Genomic DNA, 24,380 nt, shown 5'->3' on the forward strand with positions numbered 1-24,380 from the left:
ATTAATTACTTTCCTTCAGTGACATTATAAATAGGGAGATGGCTACAAATACAAAAGCAAACAAGCTTCACTGGCTTGCAAAAATTCATAGTAAATGTCTTATAAAGTAATAAGCACAGTGAAATGTTACATTAACAGATTCAGATTAGTTACAGATGCAAAGTGGTATAAAGGAATTAAATTCTCTGAATTATCTAAATGTAGACTAAGAGCATGTAATAAACATTTGTTTGTTCTTTATCTGTCCCATCTAATATCTTTCTTTGACAGATAACTGGCCTAGTGGATAATGGGGAAGCAATAGACCTGATATAGCTGGACATTAGTAAGGCTTTAGACATAGGTTCACATGACATTCTCACAATCAAACTAGGGAAATGGGGTCTAGATGAAATTTCTATATGATGGGTGTACAACTATTTGAAAGACCATACTTAAAGTAGTTATCTATGTTTGCTGTCAAGCTGGGAGGGGAAGGACATATCAAGTCGGGGCTTGCAGTGGTCTGCCCTGGGTCCAATTCTACTCAAGATTTTAATTAATGACTTAAATGATGGAGTAGAGAGTGCGCTTATAAAATTTGTGGCTAACACCAAGCTGGGAGAGGTTGCAAGCCCTTTGGAGGACAGGGATTAAGTTCAAAATGACATTTATAAATTGGAGAATTGGTCTGAAATCAATCCGATGAAATTCAATAAAGTGCAAAGTTTCAGAGTAACAGCCGTGTTAGTCTGTATTCGCAAAAAGAAAAGGAGTACTTGTGGCACCTCTTGCGTACTTTCCACAGTATGCATCCGATGAAGTGAGCTGTAGCTCACGAAAGCTTACGCTCAAATAAATTGGTTAGTCTCTAAGGTGCCAGAAGTACTCCTTTTCTTTTTGCGAATAAAGTGCAAAGTACTGCACTTAAGAAAGAAAACTCAAATGCATAAATACAAAATAGGGAACAACTGTCTAGGTGGTAGTACTGAAGAAAAGGATCTGGGGGTTACAGTAAATCACAAATTGAAAATGAGTCAATGGTGTGATGCTGTTGCACTAAGGGCAGACACCATTCTAGGGTGTATTAACAGGAGTGTTGTACGTAAGACACGGGAGGTAATTGTTCCGCTCAGCTCTGGTGAGACCTCAGCTGGAGTACTGTGTCTGGTTTTGGGCACCACACTTTAAGAAAGACATGCTGCAGATTGCCTGAACTGTAAGGTCCTTATTGCACCTTCCTGTTCACTGTTTTCTGCCTACTGGATCATTACCATTTTAATCAAAGTCTGCCTTACCTTTGAAGCAATGCATTTCTGAAATACACAGAACACAATGATAACTTCATTGGGAAAGTCATTTCATCACTTTATTTACCTCTTAGTTTTCTCTTATAGCGCATGTACTTTGTATCTTTTGAGTTTTGAAATACTCTGAACATTGCTGGGATATTGGCCATGGTCTTATGTCATGAAATTAACAGTTTATTATAACTCTTATGCTGTTTAGCATGATAAAGTTTCTTGCTATGAGATTCATGTCTTCCACCTCTTTCGTAGTGTAGTAGCTGTGCTGGGCCTGTAGCCTGCCTTAAAGGGCCTAGTGCACCCTGTTACAATTATATAGCGTCCATCCCATGGTCTTGTAAATTCAGTTGTTTATTGAATAATTGCTCAGCAACACTTCCATTTTGAACTTGTAATTAGTCACCTCATGAATTATACCAATAATTCATGCAGTAGCGACAGTTACTCATGGGTCTAAGCAAAGCTTATTTCCAGACAAGGAAACTGGGCTTCTGTGTATTATGTAAAGAACCCTATTTCATCTTCCACTTGGCCACATAGGAAGTCATTGAAGTAATTACTGGTAATCTCAGGCACAGCTGTTGAGTAATTCATCAGTGAGAATGGTAGCCATGTGTCCTTTTGATATTTGTGATCAAAATTTAAACTGGTCTTCAAGGTTTTGTAAAAGTCTCTATAATTCCGCATAAATCACGTGCGTTCCAAGTGGTATGCATATTTCCATGAAAGCACAAGGGTTAGGGCATCAGTGACCTTTCCTCCGACTGCCTGCTGTTCTGGAGGACTTTCCTTCTGAAGAGTCTCTGAAGTCAGACTTCAGAATTAGCTTGTGAGTGAAGTTCCATGATCAGAAAATCTAAAGGGGAAAATGGTTCAGGGTAGTGGGAAGTTTCTGAAGAATAAACTCAATGTGCAGCAGCAAACTCGCTGTCACTTAAAGCAAAATATGTAAAGTAAAAGATCAATATATTCTAGAGGTACCATGAGCTTTAAAAATACTGGTGACTAGAAAGGGAGTTGCATAAAATGGATTAAAAGAGAAATCACAGGGTTGAGTTAAGGGGCAAAGTATAGACATGAAAGGGCAAAATCAGAAAAAGAATGGCACAGGCACAAAATGAGGTACTGATTAGCAAAGACAGTAAAAAGAATAAGAAAAAGTATCAAGTACACAAAAAGAAAGAGGATGGCAAATGGAAGTGTAGCTCTGCTACTTAACAGAGAAGGAGAACAAATAATAGATGACAAAGCAAAGGCTGAAATGCTTAATGGATACTTTCCTTCAATTTTCACTAAAAAGCATAATAATAATAATAGTTTCCTGCCTTTTTGAGCAGTCAGAGGAACTGGACCTCTAGAATGGGTTTATTCCATACTGGGAGAGAGATGAGAATACACAGACTCAGGACGGTGTTTCCTAATCTATCGTAATGACAATGGACCCGACTTTCTTGTTGAATGCAGCCTCCTTTTTTTGCAGGTGCTATTTTATTCATGCTAAAAAATTGCTTCCTCCAGTTAACTGTGGGTACAAACATGACCTCTTGGACATCTAATTATTTAATTTGCTTAAACAAATATGCTAGTGGAAATCGAGTATCTAGAGGTAAAAGAAGCCAAGAAGCAAGATTCAACAGAGGAGCTAGGGAGCCAGGAAGTTCTGGTACAGAGAATAGAATTCATCGGAGTGGTGCTTGACTCAACCTCTGCCAAAGCGTTCCTGCTGCTGGAGAGGTTCAGGGCATTAGCAGACATCATCGCAGAAGTCTATGCATTTCCCCTGACCACAGCCAGGGTTTGCCTGCGCTTCCTAGATCATGTGGCAGCATGCATGTATGTTGTGTGCCATGCCAGGCCAGGTACAGTATTTAAATTGTTGTTTTTCTCTCTTTTAAATTTTTTTTTAATTTTTGCAGACTGCGCAAAGCTGAATTTGCGCACGTTAAATGCTTGTAAGATGAGACTCGTCTGTATCAACAGCGGGGGAGCTCGATCCTCTGCCCTATGCTAAGAGGCACTCCATTTTTGGGACTTCTGCATCGACCATGGAATCCATCTAGAAGGGTGTCACCTCCCAGTGGTCAAGAACACGTTAGCAGATCACCTAAGCAGGGACTTCTCTCATCACAAGTGGGCACTCCAACCAGAGGTAGCCTGTGCGATATTCCAGAGGTGGGGATCTCCCCAAGTGGATCTGTTGGCCACCAGGCACAACAGGAAGTGCCACTGCTTCTGCTCCAGACGGGGTCTGGGCAAGGGCTCCCTTTCCGATGCCTTCCTCCTGTCCTGGGCAGGAAGACTGATGTACATGTTCCCCCCGATTCCGCTCGTCAGCAGGGTCCTGTCGAAAGTCAAGAGAGACAGGGCCCAAGTTATCATGATCACACCAGCATGGCTGCACCAACATTGGTTCAGCATGCTGTTGAGCTTGGCGGCTGTCCGCCCCGTGGCCTCTGCCGAATCGACCAGACCTGCTGTCACAGGACCACAGTCGACGCTTGCACCCCAACCTCACGTCTCTCCACCTCACGGCGTGGATGTTGTGGCTGAACCCTGAAGAACGGACTTGTTTGGAGGGGGTCCAGCAGGTCCTCCTAGGAACCCTCAACTATACAGACCTACCTGGCAAAATGGACAAGGTTTTCCCACTGGGTGGCTGAGCGGGGCATCTCCCCTTCGCATTCTTTGGTGCAGTTGATCTTAGTCTACCTGCTTCATTTGAGGAATCAGGGCCTGGCACACTCCTCTACCAAGGTGCATCTGGCAGCCATCTCCACCTTTCATCTGCCCGTCCAGGGGCAGATGGTGTTCTCCCATGACTTTGATGGTCAGGTTCCTCAGAGGTCTTGAAAGACTTTTTCCTCAAGTTCGGTCCCCAGTCCCTCAGTGGGATCTCAGTTTGGTTCTGTCCAGGCTCACGGGCCCGCCCTTTGAGCCTTTGGCCTCATGCTCCCTGTCTCACCTATCATGGAAGGTAGCTTTCCTGGTGGCGGTGACGTCGGCGAGGCGACTCTCCGAGCTGCATACCCTGACCTTGGAACCGCCATACGCAGTCTTCTATAAGGATATGGTCCAGCTCCGTCCCCACCCGGCATTCCTTCCCAAGGTGGTGTCCGCTTTTCACGTGTGCCAGGACATCTTTCTTCTGGTCTTCTGCCCTAAGCCCCGTGAGACTAGTGAAGAGAGGCACCTCCATGCTTTGGACATAAGAAGGGCCCTGGCTTTCTACCTAGATCGGACAAAGCCTTTCTGTAGTTCGACTCATTTTTTCATCTCTACAGCTGAAAGGATGCAGGACCTCCCGGTGTCCATGCAGAGGATTTCTAACGGGATTACCTCTTGCATAAGGGCTTGTTACTAGCTGGCAGGGGTCCCACCGCCAATTGTCAGAGCCCACTCGACTAGAGTGCAGGCATCCTCAGCGACCTTCCTGGCACACTTCCTGATCCAAGACATCTGTAAAGCTTTGACATGGTCCTCGGTGCACATGTTCATGGCCCACTATGCCATACTCAGCAGGCCAGGGACGACGCTGGGTTCGGCAGAGCTGTGTTGCAATGTATGTGTCCGTGAACTCCTTACCCACCTCCATGGGTACTGCTTGAAGTCACCTAAGTTGAATGAACATGAGCAATCACTCAAAGAAGAAAAGACAGTTACCGTTTTCCGTAACTGATGTTCTTCGAGATGTGTTGCTCATGTCCATTCCACATCCCGCCCTCCTTTCCCACTGTCGGAGTTTCTGGCAGGAAGGAACTGAGGGTGGAGGGGGCCAGTGGCATCCTATATGCTGCAGCACACGTGCGCCACTCCAGGGGGTGCCAGACCTGGTCCCCTACAGATCCTGCTCAGAGAAAAACTTCCGGCACAAGTGCATGTGGCAAGCAAACACACCTAAGTTGAATGGACATGAGCAACATATCTCGAAGAACACCAGATACGGAAAAAGGTAACTGTCTTTTCCTGGTTTTATAGCAATTGTTAAATTTTATATTTTTGAACCCTGCTTAATGGAAATACTTGGTTTTGTGAAGGTCAGGTCTGACATCCTCCCGTTGATGTCTGCAGAAGCTCATGTAATGTGCAACAGGAGGCAGATCCTTAGCTGGTGTAAATTTTGGTAGCTCTATATTCACTTTATGCGAGCTATGACAAATTACACAAGCTGAAGATCTGCCCCCGGGTCTTTGACTGGAGTTGGAGAGGATGTCAATTCTGGCATGTTCACTGTAGCCTTTGTGCAAGCTGAACAGCTCTGGACTATAGACAAGCTTTCCACTGAACATCTAACACCTCTCGCTGGGCTTGTGGGGTTGCACACATAGCAACCTGTCATCTTCCCCGGTGGGCCCTGTCAGTTTGTCCGCTCCAAAATGGAGAGCTACTGAGCTTCCAACATACCAAGCTGTTAAGCCTCTTGAGTCTTCAGTCCCCTCTGCTTCATCAGCAAATTCCCCTAACCAAATCGCTGCACATTTAGTTAACTCTCTGTGCACACATGTATGCCATACCTATCCCTTCTTCTCACTGATTATTAAAATAGTAAAAGGTTCAGAAAATTACTCACACTTGTCCCAAGTTCCTTGAGAACATGGTAGCAATAGCAGCCAAGAATACTTTTTTCCACCTTCAGATAAGTCTTCATGTCTTCCTCTTCTTCCTCAAGGGCATGGCAACCATGATCCATACATTCAGCATGTCAAGAATGGGTTACTGTCATTCCCTTTACCCAGAGCTATCAGTCAAAGCCAGTCAAACTCCACCTTTCCAACACACAACAGCCTGTGTGGGACTAAACTGCAGTGAACACATAATAATAGATCTCCAACCCCCGTCTCCCTTTTCATTTTAGGGTTCATTTCATAGTCTCCATCTTTAAACATCTTCTTGGGCTGGGACAAGGCTTCTGTAGCACCTGCCTCTTCATCCCTAGCTCTCCAAGACTGCTGTGCTTATCAGGAACACAGTAGTGCAAGGGTCCAAAGGGAAGCTGTCAGGAGTTGGAGGTATTTTCAGTGCTGGGCGGCTGTGGAACATGCTAGCAAAGAAGATCAGAATGTGATTTTTTTCTGGCCATATTCTGGCCTATGTTGTAAAACGCACCTCTGCACCAAAGCCTACTCACAATAACAGATGCCATGACAGTGATTAAACAAAATAATAATTTTGAGTACAAGTGATGACACCCTAGGAAGGCAAGAGTGGAACTCACCATTGCTTTTCGTTTTATGCCCCTATAATTTTACTGTATTTCACCACTACTCTTTAAGAGAGAGTAGCATATGAAAACAGAAGGATGGAATGGAAAACATTCTGAACCCTTGGTCATAGTGATTGCTATCAGCAAGACTACAGCATTACTTTCTGGTTTAATTTAAAGCCCAATTCAAAACCTATTTTCTGCTCGCTTTTACTTTATTATACCCCACAAGTGACTCTCCTTGCTTCCCATCTGCTAGGCCTTCATCTCTTTTGCACATTAAGTGTTTGATTTAATGTTCCAGCTGAATCTATTTTAACTCTAAATTCAGTTTTACAAATTTAGATTTAAGGCCTGCTATTTTAACATTTAGTGAAAGGAAAACTAACCCTGCAACAGTTTTTTTTTTCCCTCCTTGGACTGCAGTAAACTTTTCCTTTTTTGGGGGCCACGTAATTTCATTTAGTCTGTGCCATTTTTGCTGACAGTCTAAGGTCCCAGTCCAGCAAACACGTGTGCTTAACTTTAAACATACAGGTAGACCTTTTGACTTCAGGTTTCAGAGTAGCAGCCCTGTTAGTCTGTATTCGGAAAAAGAAAAGGAGTACTTGTGGCACCTTAGAGACTAACAAATATATTTGAGCATAAGCTTTTGTGAGCTACAGCTTACTCCATCGGATGTACTCCTTTTCTTTTGACTTCAGTAAACCTACCCACATGCTTAAAGTGAAGCAAGTGAGAAGGTGTTTTGCAGGATCAGGGCCTAACACAATGGTTCCTAGCCTTTATTTGTTGGAAACTTTTTGGTGTGTCCTTGATGTCCCCAATGTCCTCTTGCTCAGTGTTCCAGCATGGCTTCTTTAGTCTGTTTTCTCTCTCATTATTCTTTTCTGTCTCTGTCCTTTTTTCCTAGTTTGGTCTGATCGTTTCTCTCTGTGTATTTTTCTTTTTTGGTTGATTTCTATTTTACAATTTCTATTTTTTGTCTATTTCTATTTTTTGGGCTCCTTCCTATGATGGCTCCATCCTCATTCACTAGATGGCTACATGCTGCTTTGGAGTGGTGATGATGGGGTGGGCCATATGTTCTTTAACATTGGCCAAGTATTGTGCAGATCCATGTGGGACATTTTATGTAAATTATGTAATGAGATAATTTACAGGTTTGAAAATAATTTGCATGGAACAGTACATTTCATGTTTAAATAATTGTGTGGAGGTAGTGCTAGTGAAAGGCATTGACTTGACTGAACTGGCGAATGAAGTCTTCTGTTGATCAGCAGGGCAAACTTGTCATTTTTATCTCCTTTAATAGGTCATTTAAGGTCAGAGCAGCAACAACCAGTGATACACCTGCTGTTGAAATGCTCATCAAAACTCTTGACTTGAATGAAAGTATACTGGATGACTTAAAGGTCTTCACTCAAGCTCGCAGAGATCCAGTGAGTACTTGTTGCAGACATACCAGTTGTTGTCCATTGCATTGTCCAATGTTAAACCTACCATATACTAAAGAATCTTTCTTAGGGTCCAAACCTATTCCATTGAAGTCAATGGGAAAGTGGCCATTAGCTTCCAGAGGAGCAAGATTAGGACAATATACCTTACATCAATGGGACTCTGTTTTGGCACAGGGGTCCATCCATCTGGAGCTTATTGCAGGATTGGTCCCTATGTTAGGGAAAGATGACTGTAATAGAACAGTGCACAGAATGTACAGAGGGCAAAGTATTTTAAATTTAGTATGTTATTGGAATTTATAGTTAAGATCAAATAGCAAACTTAGAATTCTAATATTGTGTGTAAATCAGGGATCATATTATCATTTGTCTTTCAGGATGGGACACCAGTCCAGGCATTTGTAGCAGAAGTTTTGGATCAGATAGTTGGCATTTCTGTTATTAAAAATGAAATGGTAAATCTCCTTGTATTTTTTTCCTTTTCCCATTTAAGATGTGTGCCCTGAGTTTGCACAGTGTAATGCTGACTTCATTATTATTTGTATTACATTGTCCCAGCCAAGATCTTGGCCTTGTGCTAAGCACTGTACACACACACCGTAGAAGTCCCTTCTCCAAAGAGTTTGCAGTCTACACAAAGATAGACAAAGGCTAGGGGAAAGGAAGGATTATTATCCCTTTTTACAGATGGGGACCTGAGGCACAGAGAGAGATTGTGACTTGTCCAAAGTCATACAAGGAGTCTGAGGTGAAGCAGAAAATGGAACCCAAATCTCCTGCATTCCAATCTGAAGCCCTAACCACAAAACCATTCTTTCTTTCTCTCTGTGACTTGATACTCCTTTAAATCTGTTACTGCAAACCTGTATTTTGGCCCATATTTTCCAAAACAGAAAATCAGCAGTTTGTCCCAGCATATTGAAAATGGCACTTCCACTCCTCTCAAATTGCCTTTTTTTACAATAGCTTCTGAGTAAAGTGCGTCATACACATTTAACTTCAAAGAAATTAATATTGTTTTAAAAATAGATGATGGAGTGGGAGGGCTGGAGGGTAGAAGCAGACAGAAAAGCTGTTAACTGTAATTGGGAGGTGAAGAGAATGAATATTTCCAGTTCTGTTTTACGTTAGTTGCTGCAAATTTAAAACTTTCCTGGCATTTTGTTGGCACTAAAAAGGCAAAATCTTTCTTGAAAGATTTGTAATATTCAGTTTTAAAACCATATCAAGCAAGGTAAGGAACAACCATCTCTGTTTTCAGAGATGGTTTTTAATTTTTCCAAATGCATTGAAATCAGGGGTTACTGTCTGTAAGGTGGCTAAACTAGCACAAACACCAACTCTCCTAACAGGATGATGAAGGAATCCATTCATGGGGCTCCTCACAGAGATTTTCTTTCCAAAAGTCCCCTGCTCAGCTTTTACTGTGAGAGAGACAATCTGGCCTCTGTCTGATACCTTGCAAAATTTCTTTGTAAATATCTGTCAGAAAATGTCAGGCACTCATATGCTTTACTGCTGGGGTCAGATATACATTTCTTATAGTAAATAAAGCATGATGAGTTATACAAATTGATTTTGATACAAAGGAAAGATTATGAAGAAACCATTTGTTTAGCTAATGTGCTTTGCTAGTGAATAGCTCTCAAGGTAGTCTTGTTTCAATGTTCAAATTTCATCATTAATAAATATAAAGGCAGTTTGCTGTCACATCTTTATCACAAAAACACAACTCTTTCATCATCACTGATTTAAAATGTCTTATTTCCTAGGATATTGAATATATCCGTTCACATTACAACATTGAAGATTTTATTTACTTCAGTCACCATCAGCAGGAGGAACATGGCCATCTGTACCACTTTGCTCTAAATCCCATATTCCGTCACTATACCAAATATTTTCTGAAAGAGATCCTTCGCTTAGCCTACAAGTCTTGTCTCTACTACTCTATTTATCCACAGTCTGTGGACGGCGAGGTAAAAGAAAAAATTGGCAGTGATTTTATTACATATCATATGTCCTGACCTTTATTTTCCTTAGGTTTTTTGTTTTGTTTGTTTGTTTTTCTATGACTGCATATATGGCAGGTGATTGGTATAGAGAAATTTCTTCAGAAATGTTGCAAATAACACTTTGTTCTTCTCTCAGATCACAAAATCTCCATTTGTGTTGATGGGTGACACATGGTAGGGCTAGATTGTGGGTTTGCTACAAGCTCTGTGTTTGGGGCAACACATTTAGTGTCTTCCCTCAGTGTGGGAATCATGCCTCAGAGAGGAATGATTTGCTCTCTACTTCCCCGCTTGCTTCAGTGGTGGCAGTAGTTTGGTTTTTGTCCATACCATTACTTTCCCCTCTGCTGACCAGTGCATTGTGGGAACTGTAGCCAAAATATTCCCTGCCCACTCCCAATGTATCTGCTCTAGGACAGATTAGTAATACCCCGTACCACTAGCACATCTGGACACAATGTTCAAATAGCCAAATGGGAGCAGTTTTTCCTCTACCTTTTGCCCCTCTATGGATGCATAGTTGAAGGAACAGTCCTGCTCATACTGTGTATTAACTGGGGAATACTCCATGATATTTTCATTGAATTGTTTAAGATGCTGATGCAGCTTGTATACCCTTATATGACTTGCAGATCAGTTACATGACATATTTTAAAATGTCAAGATATAAAGCATTCATAGCTTCTTTGTCTTCACCTTGTAGTTATATTTTCTGTTACTTTTTAACCAAACTTTTCTGATCAGTCATGTTCTCCCACCACATGTTTCTCAGACATTGCAACTCAGTTGCATAGTGGGTTTTGAGATGTACAGATGCTCACTTTTTATTTAGAGATTCAGGGTGGGATAGTGGGAAGAGGAGAAGGGGGAGGAAGGAGGTCACTGACTACAACATGATGAGAATAGATTAAGGATAAAAATTTTAAAAGCGCCTAAGTGTCTTAGGAGCCCTATTTTCAGAAGTGACTTATACACTTTTAGAACATAAGAATGGCCATACTGGGTCAGACCAAAGGTCTATCTAGCCCAGTATCCTGTCTTCCAATAGTGGCCAGTGCCAGGTGCCCCACAGGGAATGAACAGAACAGGTAATCATCAAGTGATCCATCCCCTGTTACCCATTCCCAGCTTCTGGCAAACAGAGGCTGGGGACACCATCCCTGCCCATCCTGGCTAATAGCCATTGATAAACCTATCCCCCATGAACCTATCTAGTTCTTTTTTGAGCCCTGTTATAGTCTTGCCCTTCACAACATCCTCCGGCAAGGAGTTCCACAGACTGACTGACTGCACTGTGTGAAAAAATACTTCTTTTTGTTTGTTTTAAACCTGTTGCCTATTAATTTCATTTGGTGGCCCCTAGTTCTTGTGTTATGAGAAGGAGAAAATAACACTTCATTATTTACTTTCTCCACACCAGTCATGATTTTATAGATCTCTATCATATCCGGCCCTTATTCGTCTCTTTTCCAAGCTGAAAAGTCCCAGTTTTATTAATCTCTCCTCATACGGAAGCAATTCCATACCCCTAATCATTTTTGTTGCCCTTTTCTGAACCTTTTCCAATTCCAATATATCTTTTTTGAGATGGGGCAACCACATCTGCACACAGCATTTAAGATGTGGGTATACCATGGATTTATATAGAGGCAATATGATATTTTCTGTTTTATTATCTATCCCTTTCTTAATGATTCCCAACATCCTGTCTGCTTTTTTGACTGCCGCTGCACATTGAGTGGATGTTTTCAGAGAACTATCCACACTGACTCCAAGATCTCTTTTTTGAGTGGTAACAGCAAATTTAGACCCGATCATTTACGTATAGTTGGGATTATGTTTTCCAATGTGCATTACTTTGCATTTATCAACCTTGAATTTCATCTGCCATTTTGTTGACCAGTCACCCAATTTTGAGAGATCCTTTTGTAGCTCTTTGCAGTCTGCCTGGGACTTAACTATCTCGAGTAGTTTTGTATCATCTGCAAATTTTGCCACCTCACTGTTTACCCCTTTTCCCAGATCATTTATGAATATGTTGAATAGGACTGGGCCCAGTACAGATCCTTGGGGGACACCAGTATTCGTGTTTCTCCATACCTCTCTCCACTTAGGAATCTAAGGGCTTGTCTACACTGCCCTGCAGTTTGGACAACAAACAAGACTACACTAATGTGAACTAGGAACTTTTTAGTTCACACCTGCAGCATCCACACAGGGGAGTTACAGCGCAGCACTTTGATGCATACTGCTATTCACATCTCAGTAGTCACAACTGGAGGGCAGTGTAGATATAGCCTCCATGTCACTAAAAGTCAGTGGGGCCTTTGGCATCTCAGTCACTTTTGAAAATGGGACTTAGGCTCCTAAGTCACTTAGACACATTTGAAAATTTTACCTTAAATCTGCTTTTCTTTTCTAACACAGGGCCTGTGTAGATAGCTAGTACATAGCAAACTAGGGTGTAAATCTGTAGCACACGAGCATGCTGTTCATGGCCAGGTAGACCCTTCTAGTATGCACTCAAAGTTCCCTAGTTCACACTGACCTATTCCCATTTCAAAGCAGGGTAAATCAAAGCACACTAGGACACTCTTAGTGCGCTGGAGCAAGTTCCACACTGCCAGTTAGTGCACAGCATGCTAGTGCACTGTCAACATACATCCCAGCTTGCCACGCACTAATTCTCTGTCTAGACAAGCCCATATAGGAATCTTGATAAGATAAATACACAAATTTTCAGAAGAATCTTTTTGCTTCTCCAGCGTGTGTTCTTCTATACAGATTACCGCTCTGTGGAGGTTTAGTAATTGCCTCCTTGAGGAACTAATCTCACTGAGTAACATTTGGCTAATTGTCATTCACAGAAATGAAGGTAAACAGGAATGGGTGGAGAAGATGAGTTAAATCTTGGTAGTATTTTCTCCTTGTTCTATTTACAGGTTAAAACAATTTAGCTTTAACTCAGCAATGCAATTCTAATAAGTGGTAAAATATTATTTTGTTCAGCTTACATTGTAGTAACATTAATCATGATTTATTTTTTTGGTGTTGTGGCTATGTTATAGACTTCAAAGGCACTTCAGTGTAATTTGCTTTCCGTTAATGTCTACTCTGTTTCTCATAATTCTCCTATTTTGTCTTTTCATGTGATGTATAATTGGGCCAGTCATGCTGGAATAAAGCTGCTTCTAATGACCTGCCCTATACAAGTTAACATTTGGAGGTTTTGTTCAGTTCAAATTTTTTCCAGTTTATTAACATTTATCACTAGGGTGAAATTGACATTTCAGTCAGTATAGATTTACTATATAAATTCTTATACCATCATTTGCCAAACAAGCAAAGGTTAACAGTAAGCAGATAATACAGCTTAATGAGGTCAAATCAAGCTGATTCATGATCACTGTGGAGAAAAATATCCTCCTGGGGAAAATACTTGTGCTGAAAAATCCCATAAACCAAACCACTTGTTTATCTGTCATTCCCACAGAGATAGTAACGTAATTACTCTCATAATTATCTTCATTAGTGTCAGGAATTATCTGCAATTCATTCCTCTGCTCTGAGTATGTTTGTTTGTTTACTGATTTTTCTCTCAGATTTAGCCAACAGAATTAAGAATTTTGTATTTGCAAAGCCATACAACAGACATCTGTGATGCACTGTTCTGACATTCTCTGTGCTAAAATATAGATTGCTCTCTTTCAGTTTCAGAATCCCTATGCCCATTCCCTGACATCTGCCCTTCATTACATGGTTCCCGTGCGACCAAGACGACAGATTGTCTATCCTCTGGAAAAGCTTGGCATAAACGCTCCATCAAAGCAGGTCTCCAAGGATCAGGTGGGTAACAGAAGCAGCAGCAGGCAGGAGGCATAGTGCCAGCTAATGCAGGGTTTGGCAGATGGGATGACATTACTGTCTTAGTGTTGATAGGCTGCTTCTTAATTACATTGAATGTGGTGTTCATACCCTTACAGTCTAAGCTTTGCTTATGCCATACTGTATCTTTCTAAGCATATATTTCAAACTGACGATTATAAAGCACAGCCACTGAACTCTGCAGTGTTTCCCTATTAGTAAATATTTTCAGGTTTGCTGTATTTCCTATTAAATTACTTTGAAACTCATAGATTTTAAATTCTTTTAATTAAAACACAGATAGCTCTTTGTACTGATGATTTTATCCTTTATGTTGGTGGTCTGCTTTCAAGACAAAAAGTACAATGATACTCTTCGGACAACTCGTGTAGAAATACTGTTTGATGTATTTTAAATCAATTTATTCTTCAGACCCGCAGCCAGGCTTCTTTAATGCTCCAGAACCCCTTCAAAAAGCACTGCAAAGTGTCAGGAATGATTTAACAGCAAAGTAGATCCCCTTAGTCAAAAGTATATATTTATAGAACTCTTCATACAGCTTGAAGATGCTAAACTGGAAGCTTGTTAAAGTTAAATTTGTTACACTTTTGTGCATTAAAATATCCTGATTTTTTTTAAATGACTAAAATCTACAAAGATGTTTTTTCTGAAGTAACCAGTGCAGTTAAAATGTCAGGGGAAAAAACACATCAGTGATGGATATTTTCTGTAAGTGGATGTAATTTACTTGGGGAAACATAATTAGAGAATTTTACATCTATTTAATGCTGATTCCAGTTCACTGAGACAGGATAACGTATAATATCCTTTAGCACTGTCCCCTCCGTAGTTGGTAGATAGTTTATGGCAGTGGAAACTCTTAATTAGGTAACAGTTGACAAAGCAGAATCCCAGAACCTGTCTCAGCCAATTGGATTGTGTGTTGCTCTTTGGAGCAACACACAATCCATAAAAGTCTCTAATTAATCTTCCCCTTCATATGCAAAACATTTCTCCTGCCTGCCTATCCTCTGCTTCATTGGCTGCCTATCCTTTTCCTTTAAACTGCTTCCTATGTGTCTTCAAATTACACTGAAGTTGCCTTAATGGCAGAACCCATTACCATTTTTGCTGGAGCCACAAAACATGACCCTCACCTGTCATTTTTGAGAGTTTTGTGTTTATGGGGTTCATAAAACACTATGCAAAGGTCCTTCCTGAGGATTTTGGGTAGGACTAGTGAGAATTGCTTGAAGCCTCCCAAACTTAACTGATTCCTTTTATATGAAAAGGTGTGGACTTTTCAGGTCACCACTAGCCTTTTGCTGAAAGAGAAATGGAGCCCAGCTGCTTCGCAAGGGTCTTCACATGTGCACTAACATTCATAAATGATTTTCAAAGGGCTATTTTCTATCTAAACTGGAGGTCTTGGTCTGCTGAGTCCCCAGCAACTTGAGGGTTACTCTAGTCCACTACCACTGCTCATAACTTTTTGAAGTAGTAGCAGCATGAAACTAACAAGACTGAATTGGCTCTTGTGCTAAGCAACTACCGTGGCCTTTGACTACAAAGAATTGTGTCATTTTAATAACTTAGTGAGGTAGGCTGATTGCAGTACTGAAAATAGGAGGCAGGCTCTGCTTTCTGATCCTGTCTCTTTCACCGATTCCCTCTGTAGCCTTGGTCAAGTCACTTGCCCTCCTTGCACTCAGCTCTCTCAGGAAGGAAGAACTGTACCCATGAATAATCCTGTTCACCCCACAGAATCCCACAACCAAGTCAACAATGTATTGTGATGAAGGGAACTGGAGGCTATAGCTAGAACTAATACAATCAGCTGACATGGATGTAATTATTAAATTTTTATAATATGGTAGAACTCAAAGGTCCCAGTCAGGCGCAGTACAAACAGAAAGACAGTCTCTGCCCTGAAGAGCTTAAAATCTAGACCAGACAAAAGTGCAGAGAAGGAGGTGGTCAGGTTGAAAAATGTCATTTTGTTTCCACATTTTAAAAGAAGTCTGCAATGTGGGGGCTAGGTTAAGGTAAGTAGGGTTAGTGAAAGAAATGAGCTAATAGGAGCCCAGAGTAAGAAAAAGGGAAAGAGTATACTGATGAGGGAAAAGAGAGGAAGCAAGCAACTGATCAGCAAAGAAATAAAAATGTCCAGTGTTCAAGCTTAAAGCAGAGTCTGATGATTATATCCCTTGCATCCAGGGGTTCTGAAGCAGGATATCCTCCTAGCCACATGGATGGGAAAAGAGGTTGCAGTGGGTCGTGGTGTCCCGGAGGGGTGGGGTCACACTTCTAGATCCGAACTAGCTGGAGGGTCCCAGTTTCGCTTCACCCACACATCTGTGTTCTCGTGTTCCCAGCATCTGTTCAGTGGGGGAGCCTTTCTCCTGATTGTGAGAAGTATTTCTTCTTGACCAGTGCTGGTGATCACTTTGTGCCTTGATGCATAAGGACTGAGATTCCTTGTAATTTTCATCTTAACTTGTGTAACTGCAAATCTTTTCCCTCTTAAACACAGCACAAAAGCTGTAGTGTCAAACAATCATAATTCGGGAAATGTGACATTTTTCATTTGAATGTCCATTATGACCCACTACTGAGTTTCTCTGTACATTTTTGCTATGGAAACAGTTTTACTAACATTCTTGTTTTGGTGCCCATACCCTGCTCCTTAATGCCCATCTGCCTCCAGTCTGCTGCCTCTGCAGCTTCAGACCTGCTTTCTGCCTCCCTGTTGCCTGCCCTCCTCTCACTCCAGCTGCTGGGACTTGCCCATGTCTGTCTCCTGGAGTAACAGCTTCAGGCTGAGCAGCTCAGAAGTTCCCTCGCTAAGGACAACCTTTGATTTGCATGCACTTGCATGCGCACGCACACGCCCCATGGACCGTTAATAGCTTAGTATCTTAGGGAACTTCGCACATTGGAAGCCCTGGGGCACTAGCGACTTGTGCAGCCACTTTAACATGTTCCAGCCGCCTTGTGAGCATGAAGAGATTCACTCCTAACTATTGTTCCACTTGGGATAATTCTGATAGGGTCTATAAGGACCCACTTCACCCCTTTCATTCCTCCAAAGATCAGATCAGAGATGTAAACCAGAAGACCTTTGCCTCACTTAATTCGCAGTGCATGAGATTGCCAATCCAGACTGAACTCGGCCTTGTTGGGAGGTGGCAGTTTCTCTGCGAGCCTGGACCGGTTCTGTCACATACAAATGAGCGCTAGTTGTTATCTGTTCTCGTTATGTGCTAATTTTTCTATCTGCTCCCTCCATCAGCTTTTTCTGCTTTCCTTCCATGGCTTGAAAAGAAACCTATCCTCCTGCAGAAGATTCACAACCTGCTGAGCATTAGGGCAGTTCACTCTGTGCCACGCTCAGAGAGAAAGAGCTCTGTTTTATGGTGTCCAAGACACCATGGATCTGTCTCCCCTCAATCCCTTTATATGGAGAGCTATACTCAGGGTTGAGACAGTGACTCTTCAGATCCAGGAGATCTGTAATATGATTGCCTGTCTTTGGTGGACCATTACCCCTGTATGTCCATACACCCTGTTCTCCACAGGATCTGTCATATCTGCCTAGGTTAGTATCACTTCTAGTATGGCCCTGGCCTCTGGATTCTCAGTATCCCTTTGCTTATGGTCATAATGATTATGGCTCTGAGGAAAGACTGAATCCACGGTCTCAGTTCTTTGTTGCTTTGAGCTCTGATGCCTGGCCCCTGTATCAGAGCAACCAAGGGGCTGTTTTAACTGACACTGCTGCCTCTGAATTGCCCCAACCCCTATGCTGTGTCCATCTCATGATAACCCATCTCATGAGGGCCAGAGCCATGTGTTTTATACCCCAAGAGACCTATGAATCTCCACTTTCTTATGGTGTAAATAATTTGCTTCCAGATCCAATAAATCTTATTATATTGAACCTTAAAAGCGTGACAGCACTGTGTGTGTAAAAATTGTTTTTCTTCGAGGGCTGCTGTTTGTGATCTCACTTGGGGGATTGCACTTCCTGGTCGCCAGCACATGGAACCATCTTTTGAAGCCAGGTCCATTGTGGAGCACGTGAGCACCCTCGCATGGCAACTTATGTCAGATGCCCTAGTCTATATAAGGGTGATCCCCTCTGAAACTCAGGGGATCACAGAAGTTCCTTTTGAAAGGCATACCCTTTTTAGTGATGAGACTGACATGATGCTGGAAAAAATGAAGTCTTCTAGCACCACAGCTAGATCTCTTGGCCTTTCCCAGACTTCCACTTCTTCTCAGATGATCCTCCTCCTGTCCAGCCTCCAAATTCCAGAGGCAAGAGACAGCATCTTCTCAAAGCTGCTCTTCTCAAAGGATGTTCCATTTTCCCCCAGAGCCAAATTATGGAAGGAGGCCTCAGCAACAGTATAAGACTAAGAACACTGGTGTTCACATACTAGTCCACCGACTCTGCTTCTAAGTAGCAGACTGATAGGCCACCTGAGAATCAAGTTATTGTCTCCAGTACCATTTTCCCTCACCTTTCTCCATTCCCTCCCTTCAGTCCTTGTCTGTCCTTATTTTACACCAGCTGGTGCATAATCACTTCTGATCCCTGGGTCTTAGAGACCATCCTCAGCAGATATTCCATCCAGTTCTGCACTAGGCTTCCCTCATCCTCCCTCCCTCCCTAGGGACAGTTCCCATGAGAACATACTCCTATAGAAGGTGGACTCTGCTATCAGAAAGGGTAATGGAAGGAATTCCTGCCCCTCTTCCCCCGCCCTCATAATCTATCAAGGGAAGAGCTTTTATTCCTGGTATTTCCTCATCCCCAAGAAGGTGGATGGTGTAAGAACTATTTTGAGCTTCAAGAACCTGAACAGTATGTCCAGACATCAAAATTCAGGATGCTCACCTTGGAGGAGATTATTCCTTTGCTTACCAAGGAAAGTGGTGCAGCTCTCTCTTTGAAGGATGGGTACTTCCACATGGCTATTAGGAAGAACCATTACAGTTGCCCTAGTTTCTAGGAAACAGACTCCCAATTAAGATTTTTCCTTTTGGCCTGTCAGCAGCCTCATGGATTTTTACCGAATGCCTAGATGGAAGTTTATCTCCTCACCCAGGAGTACATGTATCCCCATATTTGGATGACTGACTGATAAAAGCCAAATCAAAACAGGACTTGAGAAGAGTCATTGCCACTACTTCCATCCTGTGCCACTACCCAGGGCTTCAAATAAACAAGAGAGTCATTGATGACTTCTCCTAGCAAAGGATTTTTTGAGTGATGCAGTACTGGGCTTGGTACCAGTCAGTGCATTCCTTGTGGAGGAAAGATTCACTGCCATTCAGCAAGCCCAAGTCATATTAAGGGCTCAGAGAGAGCTGTCTGCTCATCTCTTTCTGAGGCTCATGGTCTTCATGGAATTGTCAACCTACATGACTGCTCACACTAGACTACTCATGAGACCTCTTCAATGGGTAGTGCAGCATTAGACCCCAAATGTAGACAACCTGCACAGAAGGCTGTCAATCCTGCCCCAGTGTCCACCCAGGGATGCCTTCAGATCTCCTGTTCCCACAGCCATGATAACCGTGATGCCTCTACTTTGGGTTGTGAGGAATGCATTACCAAGCTCTGGAGGTGCATGGACTGTGGAACTTGTGGGATTCGAGGCTCCATATCAACATCCCAAAGCTCAGAGTGGTATGCTGACCTTCAAAGTATTCCTACCCTCATTTCATCATCATGTAATACAGGCGTGACAGACAACAGCATGGACATATATTACAGCAACAGGCAAGAAGGAGCATAGTCTCTACTCTTTTGCATAGAAATAAAAAAAATTAAATGTCCAGTCCATGTATTCTGAATCAGTAACCTGAGTTGAACAGTCAACTTTCATAAGAGGAAAAGACTCAAAATTTTAACTTCCACATTATTGAAACAGGTTTGATAATATTGTACAGGAGTCCTGCCCACCTGTCAGTCATTTTTAGTCCTGTTATGTGAAAAAAATTAAAATAATGGAAATAAAAAATCTATTGTCATAAAGTGCTACTTGTTTGTAAAGTGCTTATAATTAACTGGAGAGTAGAAAACTATAGATAATTAAATAATTTTATAATGATATCTTCATAAATAAACAATTTATACATTTTTGTTTACTTTCTCACCATCTGCCCCATGGAATTATCAATATAAGAAAAGAATAGTTTGATATAATTTATGAGAATAACTGACCCCAAATGAAAATATCACGTCTGTTGAATTCTTTTTTGTTTCTGTCCCTTCATTATTGTTCTGTTGGATTTTTATTGCATGGTTGCATTCAAGCTGTTAGGTTTTATTGCACACTTCAGGATTGTTGTTTCTGCAACAGCTCACAAAAAGAAGGCAGAGCAATTATTAAAGTATTAAGGAATCCCACACAGCTGTGTGTGGATTAATAAAGGGCATCTTTGTATTACTCAGATAATTCTGTACTGCTCTAAATACACTACAGGTAAAGCTACAGAAAACCTTAAAATCAAATGGGATATGATGGAGTGAAGTCATTAAAACATAGGGGTCCATATCCTCACTTGATGTAAATCAGCATAGTTCCATTGACTTCATTGGAACTATGCCATTTTACACCAGCTGAATATCTGGCTTTGGACTGAATTGCTTAATTTGGATACAGTAATTCCTCTACAATACTGGTGCTTCTTTGAGTAGTGTTCCTATTGGTGCTCCACTTAAAGTACGCATGTGCCTCTAGAGTCCTTGATCAGAGAGTTTCCGTTAGCAGTGTCCATTCAGGCTGCGCATGCACTCTGTACAACCTTGTGCCATACACTGAGGGTATGCAGGGTTGCACGGGTGAACCTCACTCAGTTCCTTCTCTAATGCCTCGACCTGAGAGGGAGTTCTAGCTTGTCCACCTTGTGTATACCTCAGCATTTTCTACAGTTGTTCTTTTAGTTTAGTTAGTTTAGTGTTTATTAAAGTAAGTTTAGTGTTTCTAGTTAGTGTTAGTTGTTATTTAGTTTAGAATGAATTAGATAGTAATGTGGGAATTGGCTTTTTCCCTCTCCTTCCCACCCGCCTCTTTTTTTTCTAGGGAGACCTATCAGCCTGGCTGTGCATGCCTGGCTTCAAATGCTGCCTCTGTTGGGAGGGTATCCCGGTCAGCTATGGCCACTGTGTGTGTGTCCATTGCTTGGGAGAGTCCCATATCTCCCAAAAGTGTAACTTCTGCCTAGCTCTCAAATCTAGAGCACAGAAGAACTGGGAGAATAAATTGAGGTTTCTGATGATAGAGCACTCCCTTCAACCTGCTTTTGAGTCAAGTCAGGAGACCCACCCCAGTACATCTGTCTTTGAACTGATCCAGTGCCCCATGGCCTCGGCCCAGATCTCTCCTAAGAACGGGAGGACTTCGGAGGAGTCAGGGAAAGCTCAGAAAAAGAGGAGCTCAGTCTCCTATCACAAGGATCTGGCTCCCAAAAGGCTCCGGTCTCCCACTACATCTACAGTGTCAGAGGCCTCGATCTCTCAGCTTGGTACCACAGAGGCAAAAGACTCTTCTTCCAGTACCAATGGCATGGGAGATCCCAGAGCACTTCATAGAAGCACAGTCCCAGCAGGTCCCCAGTACCATCTGTGAAGGATCAGGCGGCCCAGGACATACACTCTTCTACAGTGGCACTATTTATATCAGGCTTACTATCGGTGACTTCTCACTCGGCACCTTTGGTACTGGGCAAATCAAAGTGACAGACAATTTTGGCCCATTTGTCAACACGCTGCAGATTGATGGTACCATTCACCTCAGCTGCTGCATTGGTACTGACCCACTTGGTACTGCAGGAATTCTCGTACTCCAGAGACTTCTCAGTCTTAGATGAGCTGGAGTCCCCAGTACTTATGGGTACCGACCGATTCTTGTTACTGACACCCTGGTCTCTGGATTACCATTGCTTCTTGGTACCATAAGATTCTCTGCTGTTTTTGTTTGTTTGTTTGTTTTTTTACTGGGGCCTCTCCACTGGAGGATGTTGAGGAGGATGAAGCAACATTCAGTCAGTCTCCTGTACTAGTCCAGTATTTCCCTCCACGTCCATACAGGAATCCATAGTTCAACAAAGATCCTCCTCTATGACAGATGGTGTGAATCAGCCCTTATGGGCCTGCAAAAGACCATACTGGGATTCTTGGGCTGCCTGTCAGCAGCAGTTTGCCAGACCTCAGCTCCATTGCACTGAGAATTTAGCATTACACAGCCCCCTTCTTCCAAACCCGCAACACGAGGAGACCTTCAAATAACAGTAGACTTGGGCGGATAAGGAGGCCACCCCAATAGCTTCTATTACATATTCGTCTCCGGACAAGGCAGTCGTGCCTCCACCACCATCAATAGCCAACGATTTTTGCCAGTTCCAGGACCTTGAGAAAAGGGTGGCCGACACCCTTCAGATACCTCTTGAGGAGTTCAAAGAGTTGGAACACGAGCTCCTGGACATTCTGCAGTCAGCAATGCCCAGCTGCATTGCACTATCCATCAGACCTGCACTATATTACACTATATTACAGAGGTTGTGAGTTTGATTCCCAATTGAGACAAACTATTCCCTTTATAAGTTTAGGGGAGGTTTACTTTTTCTGTCAGTTATTCTTTTAATTCAATACGTTACCAAAGTGAAGCGTACTACCCTTTCCTCCAAGAAAGGATTCTTTGACCCCACTTTTGGCAAATTTTTTAAACTCCCCATCTTTCTACAAACTCTTCTTGTACCATCCTCTGGAACTGCAGCGCTGTTAGTACTCCTGTCCCTCTAGAGGATGAAATCAGGAAAAACAGGAAGCTTGTTCATGATGCTAGAGGTGGTAAACGCTAGCACAAGCACTGGTACTACTTGATGGGAGGGGAAATAAGCTATGTACACTGCATTACCACCATGGTGTTTAGTGCTATATCACAGCATGTGTGTGCATTTAATTGATTCCAGACTGGTGCTCATGGCAATTACTGGGGCAGGGGGAAATCGCCCCCATAAAAGAAAATTCAGAGACATCATCAGAATAGTGTGAAATGAGAAATACTAGTTTGAGATCTATAAAATAGTTTTTGTTGAACAGGAAAAATTATTAATAACGGAATCTTATTCCTTATCCTTTTTCTTTCTAATTCCTTTCATTCAGAAAGATCCTTAAGTGTTTTACAAACACACACAAACTGTATGGGAGTCAATTTATCCTCCACTAAAATGTAGACATTTCTGGATTTGAAGTTGGCAGCTGTTGTATAGCACTGCTTTGTGCTATACAAGTTTAGTACGGGAAGAGAAGGCAAATCTGCCTAGAGTATTTGGCATGTTATCTAAACACCATATATCATATTCAACTGCAAAAAATCTTAAACTTTTTCAAACTGATGACTGAAACATTTATATGCCACTTCTATCTCAGGAAGCATGTGCAGAAGTTGATTCCCCCCACCAGTATTTGAACTAGAAAGCTGTGGCTGCAAGTTAATTATTAAATGACTCTTGCAAAGCAAACCATTAACCTTATGTATTGCTCCAGTGCTCTTATTGTTAAACTGGCTAATTGAAATATGCCAGAAGTACCTTATTAATATCCCAGTCGACTTGGGACACACTATTCCTGACCACAGGTCCCCCAACCACCACTTTTTACCTGTGGAAAAAATCAGGTGAGGATCTTTAATGTACTGAATAATGGCTGGACAAGGCCAGCATAGACATGACCCCTCATCCCAGGGATGTTGCACTGGCAGGGCTCTTTGTTGGTGTAATCAAGCGGGAATGTTCACTCCTTGCAGCTGACATCTTGTATCCCCCTCAGTAATAAAGATTGTCCAGGGACCTAAATTAGTAACATCAGTTAGAAAAAAGGGGTGGTCTATAACCTGTGGTCTGCCGGGACACTTCCCACTCTCCAGTGCACTTTCCCTTAGGTCAAAGGATATTTTGATTTTCAGGAATCAGCAGTGGAAAGAAGATCCAATTTGCCTGCATTTCATCAGAGATTTAGTTCTGTGTGGCATGCTGAAGTGACAAACTGTGGAGCACATTGTGACAGGTTGGATCACAGAAACCCCCTTGGGGCTGCCAAGTGATGTGCCAAGACTACTTCTGCCCTGCTTTCCCTGCCAGCTTTAGACTCCAGCACCCTGTCTTGCTGAGCCAGACACTCCAGTCTGCTCCAACACAGACACAGGGTCTGAACCACGTGCCCCAAAGCTGCAGACTTAACTGAAAGCAATTTAAGAAGTGTTCTTGTCTTTAACACTCAGCTGCCCAACTCCCAATGGGGTTCAAACCCCAAATAAATCCGTTTTACCCTGTATAAAGCTTATACAGGGTAAACTCATAAATTGTTCACCCCTTATAACACTGATAGAGAGATATGCACAGCTGTTTGCCCCCCCCCCCCCCCGGTATTAATACATACTCTGGGTTAATTAATAAGTAAAAAGTGATTTTATTAAATACAGAAAGTAGGATTTAAGTGTTTCTAAGTAGTGACAGACAGAACAAAGTGAATTACCAAGCA

At 42.2% G+C, this 24,380-nt stretch overlaps 1 protein-coding gene across 2 annotated transcripts in view; it reads left to right on the top strand.

Annotated features, from left to right (window-relative positions):
- Positions 1 to 24,380, top strand: part of CFAP61 (cilia and flagella associated protein 61) — a 209,196-nt gene that overhangs the window by 41,358 nt on the left and 143,458 nt on the right. For both annotated transcript variants that reach the window (XM_043544114.1, XM_043544115.1), the window contains exons 14-17: positions 7,802 to 7,928; positions 8,324 to 8,401; positions 9,719 to 9,925; positions 13,673 to 13,807. In XM_043544114.1, the coding sequence (XP_043400049.1) occupies positions 7,802 to 7,928; positions 8,324 to 8,401; positions 9,719 to 9,925; positions 13,673 to 13,807 (547 nt within the window). The remainder of the gene's footprint in view (positions 1 to 7,801; positions 7,929 to 8,323; positions 8,402 to 9,718; positions 9,926 to 13,672; positions 13,808 to 24,380) is intronic.

Source organism: Chelonia mydas, chromosome 3 (genome assembly GCF_015237465.2).
Source record: "Chelonia mydas isolate rCheMyd1 chromosome 3, rCheMyd1.pri.v2, whole genome shotgun sequence".
Classification (NCBI taxonomy): domain Eukaryota; kingdom Metazoa; phylum Chordata; order Testudines; family Cheloniidae; genus Chelonia; species Chelonia mydas.